General features: G+C 39.1%; 1 protein-coding gene across 2 annotated transcripts; it reads right to left on the minus strand.

The window, feature by feature from the left end:
* Window positions 1–406: 406 nt before the first annotated feature.
* Window positions 407–3,680, minus strand: LOC123309968 (facilitated trehalose transporter Tret1-like). 2 transcript variants are annotated; one of them, XM_044893286.1, is made up of 2 exons: window positions 3,474–3,680; window positions 407–1,820 (listed from the first exon to the last, which is right to left on the minus strand). In XM_044893286.1, exons 1-2 carry the CDS (start codon window positions 3,529–3,531, stop codon window positions 553–555), a joined length of 1,326 nt encoding a protein of 441 aa, XP_044749221.1. In that variant the 5' UTR covers window positions 3,532–3,680; the 3' UTR covers window positions 407–552. The 2 variants fall into 2 exon arrangements, with proteins under 2 accessions (XP_044749221.1, XP_044749220.1); XM_044893285.1 differs by lacking the exon at window positions 3,474–3,680 and adding an exon at window positions 3,107–3,290.
* Window positions 3,681–11,534: the final 7,854 nt, after the last annotated feature.

The following is an 11,534-nucleotide window of genomic DNA, read 5'->3' on the forward strand; positions in this document are numbered from 1 at the left end:
AGTCCCTTGATATAGAGGTTGACTCAGGGGAGATGTACACATCTACTACGTACCAAACAAAGAAGACTGTTTCCCAACTTCAGAGGTCTGTGCTCCGAATAAAGGACGCTAAATTGGAAAGTTTATGCAGAAATTTGCCTTGCCCTTTCCCGTAGTAACTTGAGGTATACTTTGATGCCCAGTCCACTAAAACTTAAACTAGACATTGTGAATTCGAACTCAACTCCAACTCGAAAGCCAATTACCAATTTTAATTGAATTGTAAGTTCGGCAGAGGTCTCTTTGGGACGAGGAAAAGTTGGGAAATAATCCTCGCATATGTGGAAATTACATCGTTAAAGGTTATGGTTTTTTGATTGCATTTGATTCACGAAGACAAGGAGGAATGGAAATAATAAGAAAGAGGTTTAAAACTTCAATTTTATTCGTTCCATCATACACAATTCTCGAATTATTCGAAGTCTAACATGGATTCGGAGGTTGAAAATCATTATTTAAAATCGAAAAAACAAATCACCGATAAAATCCAACTGTTCCCGAGTCTGAATCTCGTCAATCGTCAATCTGTAACAAACCCTGTATCACCCGAAAACTCTGACCGTTGGTCTCGGGTACGTATTTGAAAATAATGACCAACTGGACCAAGGAGCAAATGGCGAAGGCTAACACCATGTACACGTGATCCAATTCCAAGAAGTACCTGGTTATAAGAAAGGCTACCCCCCACCCAAAAACCCCCGCAATCGTTGCTACCCCAAACTTGATCCTCTGGGGTAAGATTTCAGCGCATATGATCTGCGGTATGAACGCCAGCCCTAGGTTGTACATCAGGAAGAACAGGGTGATACAGACGACGGGTGTCCAGTAGCCTGGCTCCGGTTGAACGTAGTATATAGCAAGAGCCAAGTTCACGAAGATCACACCTACAACAGAGGCATAAAGGTGCATCTTCCTGCCGAATCTATCGATGAAGAACGTGGTGAAGGAACTTCCGAGCAGGACTACAACTCCTATGAAGATGGTGGCGTGTTTAGACTTGACGATGATCTCTGTGTAAGTCGCGAAGGCCATGTACCCTGTCAGCTGTTGAAAGATGAAGAGGGCGAAGACAATCAGGATAGATTTAAGGATGTGCTTTTGCGTTATCAACTCGGCAATGGATTCAGCATCCACTATCTCAAGGGCCCTCTGCATTTCCTCAATCTCCTCATCGGGTTCAGGTTGAGAAGTCAGTTCGATGTAGACCTCTCTCGCGTTGTCTAACCTCTGATTCGTCACGTAAAAATATGGACTTTCCACCGCTAGGAAGAGGAATGAGATCAAGAAACATAGGGGAAATATACATATGACATAGTTGAACCAAAAAATCGACAAGTAATTCCCAGCAACGTAGGCTATTACTGTACCGCATCCCGCGAATATTTGTCTCGATACCAAGAGCGCTCCTCTATCGCCATCTTTGCAAATCTCAGAAATATACATGGGGAATATGATGAATCCAACACTTGACGCTACACCACTGAGGAATCTCCCAACGTAGAAGCCAATGACACTTTCGGTTGTGAACAGCATGAAGGCGATGATGTGTATCACTCCTAGTGATAAAAGTGTGTACTTTCTTCCATATTTGCTGCAGAGGTAACCGTAGGGTAGAAGACCTGCCATGTAGCCCAGACATATCAAGGATCCCAGCCATTCTTCTTCCTCGATCGTTATCCTTCTGCCGAAAGGGTTGAAGTTTGGGTAGATCGAGCGTAGTTGTGGTAGAACAGGGGAGGTCCAACTTATTGCGATTTCATTGGTCAAGGAGTAGAGATATGCTGCAAAAAATACGTCAATTAATAGATGAAAGAAATTCACAACACTTTTTCGGAGGAAACATCGTTTGAAATTATTAAGAGTTCAACAAAATTATAAAGTACAAAAGTTAGCAATGAAACAATTTATTATGGTAGATAACTCAGTTAAGATAAAACAGGATTAAAATCAAGATCATTTTTGAAGGTCTAAAATGAGTTTCTCACCTCAAAAATGAACTTAATTACATTTAGAAACTACTTCTGAAAAATAACCAAAATACAAAACAAAATTGAAATAATTTTTATTACAGAAGCAATGATAACCATCATTCCTTCTATTAGAATACATAACTGATTCTCTTTTGATACAATCTTTTCACAACTTTGATAGCTGTATGCAATACTCTCCCTTCTGTTGAAAACAAGCAAATATTTCACATTTATCAAACAAAACTTGCCAATTGAGAGCGAAAAACTGTTAAAAATACCTTACTACAAATTTTGAATTTTCATCACTAAAAAACTAGGTGGGTTCATGCAGTTTGTGTCATGTTCTATGGGTCAAAGTTCAATATTTCCAAAATGTTGTTTCCTACTGTTGAAATCCTCAATTTTTCAACCCTCAAAATGAATTTTTCTAAGGATAATATCGAATAGTATTTATGAACGTGACCTATCAATAATTATGAGCAATTATAATTTTCCTCGTGATTGCTTTCACAATATTTTTTTATTTATTTGAATTAATATCTTACAAAACAACTAAAAGTAATGACATAGTAAGACAAAGCCAGCAATAGGATGAATAACTGCAAAAAATACAACAACATAACCAAAAACTACAAATATTGAACCCAAATGAGGAATATTTAGGTAATAATTCAAATTCATGTTGCAGTGAATACGATCAGAATCAACACATAAAAGTATTCACTAAATAAATCGAACAAAAAAGAGAAATAGCTAGTGGTGAAATAAATTGATTTGAATTTGATGGAAGTTTTTTACTCAAGTATAATAGTTAAAAAAATCCAAGAGGGAATTTATAGACATGAAGAAATATTTTCAACAGTTGTTTGGATCACAAATATTGTTATGAATAATAATAAATTTGTTACATATCTTTTGAAATTTAAAATTGTTCATTACCTGTTTTGATTTATCGCATATTTTCGATTGAGTACGAAAGTTTCATCAACTTTTGTTGACATATTATGGGTTTCATATACCAAAACATTATTCAATATTTTTTATCGGTATATACTATGTATGTATATAACTATCTTATACTATAACTATAATCTTACTTGCAGCAACTATTGCATACACCTTGCTCGACGATGAGCTCGGTGTTGCAGCATTCTCAGCCATTTGCAATTATCACTTTAGTTCAACGAATTCGAAAACTCAATTTCATGACAAACACAACAAGAACATACAATACACGAAATATCGCGAAGTCTAGAAACTTACTGAAAGAGAGAAAGGAATAATCATCCAGTCGACATATGAAATAGATCGAATAACAAAAAATTAAGAACTGAACACGTGATGATAAAATTGAAACTGCATTCAATAACTTCAGCATGATGAAGTTATGTGCATAAAAATATAAATACAACAAACTTTTAGACCTTAATTTCGGTATAGCGTAATTGTTTTTAAAGTACTCACATGAAAACACTATAAAATAAACTTTTCTCGATGATTTGAACCCAATTTCCTCCGCCATTTTCCTGAAAACTCTGGGTTTTTGGGTCCTAGTTGAAGTTTCGAAAAGCGAAATATGAACTAATGATATCCCATATCAAACCTATTCATAAATACGTAATACTGATACAATTTTTCTTGGGTGATACTCATTCGACTCAGAACTGCACTTGAACATAATCTAGTGAATTATTCACATGTTAATATGAATTTTCCTGTACTTCCTTGATATATTTCGATAAGTGGTTGAATAATAGATAATTTTGTAAGGTTCAAGCCTGATACCTTCACGGGAATTTAGAATGTCGGTTGTTTGGATTTTAGATGATCAGTTTCGAAATGATTTAATTTCGCAGACGAGACATTTTTTTCGAGATCGAATATGAAAATTGCATGAGAGTTGGGAGGGAGAATCAGCCAGCGATGAGGACTACTCTGTTCATTCATTTTGGACTGACTGATTGAACTAATTTGTACTCCCTATACTTGCATGGTTTCGCTCTACATTTTAGAATAATACTTCTACTTCTTATTTTCACAGGGGTGTTTCCATGTCGCCTGAGATGAACCCGAAGACAGCGATTGTCCTGCACAAATTTCGCAGGACTTCCGAGCCGACAGTCCTTAATTCTATGCCTAATTACAAAAGAAGAGAAGGGAGAAGGCACATAGAGAATGAAGTTAGAGCCATTATATGAAATTCTTGGGTAAATAATCCGAATGAGAACTGTGGTGGACGGGCTTTATAAACATACCTATTCAAAATTACCTCTTGGTATGTTTGTTATTTACATTCCTTCCTTTATGTTCCAGGCTTGCATTTCCACAGCAACGTTTTCTAACTTCCAAGCTGATCTTGCTCTTCGCGGAAACACTATTTTAATTTTCACAGGGGTTCTCGGTCGACTGGCTCATTCTGGTGATGCCTCTAGATGAAGGGTTGGCCATTTGTTGGAATATTTAAGTATATACATCCTGAATCAGTCAAATCAAACAGTTTTTCCGGACAGAAATTTCTGAGCATCATTTTCGTAATTTTGGGGATTCAGGTATATTTCTGTGGGATTTTCAGAAATTTCTCACCAAATTATTGATTGCGGGTCTAGCGTACAGCCTGAGATCGGAACCATCAAAATCCCAGGGGGATCTAGCTCAACAACTTCGCAATTACCCGGAGTTTAGAAACTTTCACAACATCACCGTTCAAAAATTACTCACTTATACAAAATTACGCCAATGATTTTAGTCCAGAAGGGTGGATACACAGTGATCCGGTGTGAATTATTTTATGGTGCGTAAGTTGCCCCAAAAGTCAGTGGCGTTTCTTGCGGGACCGGAGGGAAATGATGTGACTGAAATATGCCGCGAATTTAACAGAAACTACCAGTTTCTGTCATTAACTTTTGGGTTAAACCTACGTATAGGAATTTTATAAGAGGGTTATATTGAAACACGCCAGTTCCATGGAAACTTGAAAGTATGTATATGTGAAAAAATTTGAGAAAACTAGAATAAGGAAATAGATAATGAATTCTTTATTCACCTTGGTGAAAAATCAATCGATCTAATCAAGATGCACTGCGCAAAAAATTTAACGCACATTCTGAAAATCTCAATTTTAATGAAAGTTAACTCTACATTGACTTTATAACTTATTTTTTATGTCCTCTCGGGAAGGTTTTGAACGAAACAAGACAGATTAAATGGAAGAAAAATTCAGGATTTCAACGAATCTTATGTGAAAGAAGAGAAATGAACAATTTTCAACATACTGAAATGCTGATAAGTGATTTAATACTTGGTATTTCCACCCCTTGCGTTAATTACAGCTCGGCAACGACGGTTCATACTCAAAATGAGTGATCTTAAAATGCTCTGATCTAATCCTTCCCAGATTTCTCCGAGTTGGATTCCTAAGTCATTAAGAGTAGCTGGATGATTTTCAGAACTTCACATCCTTCTATTGAGGTTGTCCCAAACCTGCTCAATCGGATTGAGATCTGGACTTCTTGCTGACCATTCCATTCGAGAGCCTTCAACCTCTTCAAGGTACTCCTGAACGATGCGCGCACGATGGGGGTCTGGCATTATTGTCCATAAAAATGAAATTTTCACCAATGTATGGGGCAAATGGCACTACATGCTCTTCAAGAATGTTCCTTATATACTTATCAGCATTCATAGCATAGATCACAATGGTAGAGGCAGAATCTAGACTCATCTGTGAAGAGAAGTCTTTCCCAATCGGCCTCTTTCCAATGGATATGCTCTCTCGCAAAATCCAAACGCGCCCTTCGATGGGCCGGGGTAAGAGCTGGCCCTCTTGCCGCGACACGAGGCCTTAAATCATATTCTCTGAGGCGATTTCTTATTGTCTGAGTGCTAATATGCACCTCATGAGTTTGCTCAAGCTGAATTTGAAGGAGGCGAACAGTTGCAAACCGTTGTCTCAACGAAGAAACTGTCAAGTAACGTTCTTGAATGGCAGTTGTTACCCGTGGTCTACCCTGTCCTGGTCTTCGGACATTCATACCTGTCTCCCTGAATCGCTGCAACATTCCACTAGGTATCCACGACGCTTGAGTAAATCCCGATCTAGCATTGTCGACTTCCCAACTACTAATCTGTATAGTAAGACTGAGAGATTTCAATCTAGCAAATGTCTTTTAAGTATTAAATTTTGAGGAAACATAAGTAGTACCTATACCCATGCCTTTTGGTTGTCCTGAGCCTTCTTTATCAATTGAAACTGCATCGATTGGTAGACAACACAAAGAGTCAGATTAGAAAAGCATTTAAAGTAATTATCGAGTACTCAAGTACTTACACAAAATATCTACTGAATTATTATTTATACAACCAAACCACAATGGTCAATATTGCAGTCTATTAAAAGAATATTGGCCCTATAATGCATCCCTGAAGCACACCATTCCAAGGTTGAACGATAGTTACCATGTTCCTCATGGAAAAATACAATTTCCTCATCTCCCTTGGTCAGTTTTCGAAGGGCAGTCGAGTGAATTACCAAAATGGCAACGTACCAAACTATCTACCCCGTTCACCCTCGGCCCTCTTGATCAGATACAACTGTATTCCTTCGACAACAAGCCAACGCGCCGCCCTCGTTCTGGGCCATAGGTTTCGCAACCCTTTACACCCTCCGCGATGTAATTTCAGGTCGGCGCGGATCCACCCCCTGCGCCCCCCCTGCACACAGGACGGACCCTCGCTAAATAATTGCCGACCCTGTGACCTCTCGAGACCAGAGAGGAATCATGGAGGATTTCGACCAGACCCGAGTCCACGCATTCTCGGGTCCTGTTTCCTTGTTCTATTGCATTATGCAGAAAGTTCGTCGCCTTATTCGGGGAGAGGAAAAGGAAGGGTTTCCTCTTAATGTACGGGAAGCACTCGATGTGGAAAATTGAGAGAGGGTTGCGGCGGGAGGGGGTGGATGTTGTACTTGAATACCTGCTAGGAAGTTCGGTGGTATTTTCTGTGATTCGAGGGAAGGGAAAACGTGCTTCTTATCATTGAATAATCACAGAATTGATGCTATAAAGGGTGAGTCTTTGACTCGTACAGATATTTTAACAGTAGATTCTTGAGATCGAAAGGAACCCTTTCTACCCTATACCATTTTTTCCGATTCGGCCCTGATAAAAAGGTATAGCCATTTCAAGTTTTCATAATGAGCATTGCCACCCTGGAAAAACAAAATTATTATACCTTCAGATTAAGAAGTTAAATCTGTGGATCTCTTAAACAGAGTTGCGTTAAGCTAAAGTACCCAGTTCTTCGAATTTCACAGATACGAGGATATGTTGAGAAATTCTTAGCCTACTACAGAACCAAACAACATTTCAATGTCAAAATATTTTATTCTCCTCTTAATTGGATATATTTATTACAGCGAACCTCCAAAAAAAATGTTTCTTCTTGCTCTGCAAACCAGACCTACACAGCTTTTCTTAACTCCTCGTTGAGAGAAAATTTACGACCTTTTGAACTTTTTTTCAGTTGAGAAAAGAGATGATAGTATGATGGAGCCAAATCTGGTGAATAAAGAGGGCGTGTTCTATTAATTCAAATCCTAAATCATGAATTTTTTGCATGGCAACATGAGATTTGTGTGCAGGGGTGTTGTCCTGCAAAAACAAAACACCTTTGGATAGCTTTTCGCGTCTTTTCTTTCCAATTTTTTCCCGTAGAGTGATCAGTGATGTCGAATAGTAATCTCCGGTTATTGTTCTACCCTTATCCAAAAATGTCAATCATGATTACTCCATGGCAATCCCAAAAAACTGAAGAAAGAACTTTTCCAGCAGATTTTTGGACTCGAAACTTCTAAGGTCTTGGAGAACCAGAGTGTCACCATTCCATGGATTGTTGCTTTGTTTTTGGATCGTAGAAATGTACCCAAGTCTCATTCATAGTAACAATTCGGTTCAAGAAGTCCACATCGTTTTCAAATCGAGAGCAGATCGAACGCGATGCTTCTACCCTCACACGCTTTTGGTCAACATTCAAACATTTAGGGATCCATTTTGCAGCAATTTTTCTCATGCTCAAATTGACGTGAACTATATGATGATCGCGTTCGTATGAAGTATTTAGTGCTTCAGATATCCGTTTTAGCCCAATTCGACGGTCTGATAAAATCATGTCATGAACTGCATCGATATTTTCGGGGACTGACACAGAAACTTGTCTTCCCGATCGGCCATCATCTTCAATGGAAAATTTACTTCTTTTGAAGCTTGCAGTCCAATTTTTCATGGTCGCATACGAAAGGCATTGATCACCAAGGGTATTAAGCATATCTTCGTAAATCTGCTACCTCTTAACCCTTTTAAATACAGGTACTTGATGATGGCTCGATACTCCAATTTTTCGACCTTCACAATTTCGGTGGACATCTTCTTTCTTTCAATTTATTTTGTAACTCTGGTTTACATTGTTGACCTCAACCTTCACACTGACACTTCTAATGAGTTATTGTTCGTTGCTATGGTAAAGCAATTTTTTTTTATGCATGGAACTGGTCTAGGCTAACTAGATATCAATACGTCCTCATAAAAATAACATTTTTTAAAGTTTTTCAATAGCTGATTCGGACAAATGGTAAATGAAAGTAAAAGTGTTTCTTTTTACCTCAAGAATCTACTGTTAGAATATTTGTACGAGACAAAGTTTCATCCTGGATATTGTTATTGTCTTAAAAAATTCATTTCATTCTGAATATTCTTTTCAATGAAATTGTAAATAAAAACAAATTCATTCCGATCGTAGAAGAAAAGTGGCACATGTGCAAGAGTATATTCATCGCACCCAGCATTGGTAGAGCATCAAACACGCACTTTCTCAGCTAGTTCCACAAATAAGGATCGTAAACGGGCCGATCTATTTCCCCAATCTAATCTCGAAAATTGCCACCAACCCTCCATATTGTATCAAATTTTGCGAAAGCGAGACCATCAGAGGTGCCGAGAGCGACAAAGCGTATCTCTCGTCCATAAATTAGCTCACGAGATATCTTTATATTAAATATTTAATTAGACGACATTTTGATTCATAATCGGCTCGTTAACAAACCCTATCGGACGTTTCAAAAGGGTAACGTCTCTATATCGCTCTCAAGTATACGACCCTAACGCCATGGCTCGACTAAGGGCTATCCGATCCGTTTACACCATGTTATCTCGGCCCTCCCTGTCCCCTGAACTGCCCCATCGCGAATCAACCCTTTCTGAATATCCGCGTAGTCATTATGGCGCCCAGAACGAGCACGACAATTGTTGATCGAAGCTGAGAGAAGAAAATTTCTCAATAAACGAGTCCAGCATCACAATTAACGCACATTATGGAAATCTCAAATTTATTCTACAACTGAAGGTGTCCTCAATGATAATTATTTTTATCAGAATTATGCATGAATATGTTATCCACTTTCAATGGTTTTCTTCCATACAGATGTTTTTTCCCAGCAGGAATAAAAAAAGATGATATTATCAGATTTTGAATGTATTGGCCACATTCTAAAATCAGTTGTTCTCGAACAATTCTAGTGATCAATAGTTTTTCTTTCGTTTGATTCTCTACACTCGATCACTATGCAACGCGAAACACGCAATTCGACCCAAGAGGAATGTGCCCAAGCGGTAGTTTTGCGAGAAGAAGGGTGGACATACACAAGAATTGCAGAAAGGTTTGGAGTTTCCCATACAAGTGTGTCCAGAATGTTGCAGCGATTCAGGGAGACAGGTATGAATGTCCGAAGACCAGGACAGGGTAGACCACGGGTAACAACTGCCATTCAAGAACGTTACTTGAGAGTTTCTTCGTTGAGACAATGGTTTGCAACCGCTCGCCTCCTTCAAATTCAGCTTGAGCAAACTCATGAGGTGCAAATTAGCACTCTGACAATAAGAAATCGCCTCAGAGAATATGATTCAAGGCCTCGTGTCGCGGCAAGAGGCCCAGCTCTTACCCCAGCTCATCGAAGGGCGCGTTTGGATTTTGCTAGAGAGCATATCCTTTGGGAAGAGGCCGATTGGGAAAGAGTTCTCTTCACAGATGAGTCTAGATTCTGCCTCTACCATTGTGATCGACGTTCCCTTGTATACAGGCGTCCACATGAAAGATATGCTCAGTGGAATCAACCCTTTCTGAATATCCGCGTAGTCATTATGCCGCCCAGAACGAGCACGACAATTGTTGATCAAAGCTGAGAGAACAAAATTTCTCAATAAACGAGTCCAGCATCACAACCCTTGGATTTGGATGTGCCATTTGAAATAAGAGAGTAGTAGGCTGTTTGCAGAGTTCTGAAAATATTCCAGGGAGAAAGTTCGTCGTCAAAAATCCCGAAATGAAAATTTTCAGCACAAAACTATGATTAGTTCTCCTTCTCCATAAACGTCTAACCGGCCCTCCCGTTTACTGGAATACCTGTCTTCTAGGGGTCGACAAGACAAGAATTTTGGCCTTGACAACAAACATCTTGTCTTGTCTTGAGAAAAAGTCAGGAAATTTGAGAAATTTCTCGATTTTCGTACCAAATTTCGTGGTGTTTCTTGCAAAGCTTTCCAAAAAGCATGAATGGTGGGTAGTCGGATTAGCATTTCGTTTTTAAGTCTACAAATCCCTAAAAGTGAACTGTGTAACTCTCAGGTGGGTTTCAATTTGTTGAAAAACGCTCTAGTTAGAGATTTTCAACTCGAATTCGAACATATTTCCTGCTCATCCTGTAGGAACCCCTTGTTGTTTTATCGCCCCCGATCGATCGATATAAATCTGCATGATTGAGGTGATTCCTTCATGGCAAGTTCGCGAATGAATCGAAAATGGGATAGGAGTCGTGCGGGAATCGAATTATCCGGTTGTGGTTGGCCTGTACAGTCCCAGCATCCAATTGCCAATATGCATGTATTATTACAATTTGTTCCACAATTTCAGCAGCTCCTGGCAACTTCCACCATGCGCTCGTAGTTCGCGTCTTCGTGTTTCCGTGCAAGAATATTGCATTAGCCATGTCTTGCGGTTTGGCGAGCATGAGATGCGCCTTAACTCGATTACCAACAGGACTGATCAACCACTTTCCTTCGCTTTGGGTGTCTACTGCTCGAACGGACAAAAGTCATCATCTACAGATTATCTGCCATGATAAAATCAAGTTCACAAAGCCAACTTCTTCGTGAGATATTCCCTGAGTGGTATTATGGTGGAATTATCCTTATTCTGACTCCTCAAGTTGGTGCAATCAATGTTTATATTACAATATTTACTCATTCATTGCAGAATCCCGTTAGCGAGAATAAATCTACTGCAAAAACTATCGGTGCGATCAAACTTATAATTTCTTAGGGCTACTTGCGACTGTGTGCCCTCCTGTGACTAAAGAGACCCAACCGTGACCTACAGATCCTTCCACACTCCGGGCATGGATAGTCACCAACCAGATCTGGCCTCCGCTGTATTCTTCTCGAGTCTCCATTAAAACTGTGGACCAAAGACCTCCAT

This window comes from Coccinella septempunctata, chromosome 3 (genome assembly GCF_907165205.1).
Source record: "Coccinella septempunctata chromosome 3, icCocSept1.1, whole genome shotgun sequence".
Lineage (NCBI taxonomy): Eukaryota > Metazoa > Arthropoda > Insecta > Coleoptera > Coccinellidae > Coccinella > Coccinella septempunctata.

Coding starts and splice junctions, on each gene's coding strand:
- LOC123309968 (XM_044893285.1), bottom strand. CDS start 3,170: ATGGCTGAGAATGCTGCAACACCGAGCTCATCGTCGAGCAAGGTGTAT. Junction 1,821..3,106: donor GTATGCAATAGTTGCTGCAA/GTAAGATTATAG, acceptor TATTTTTTGCAG/CATATCTCTACTCCTTGACC.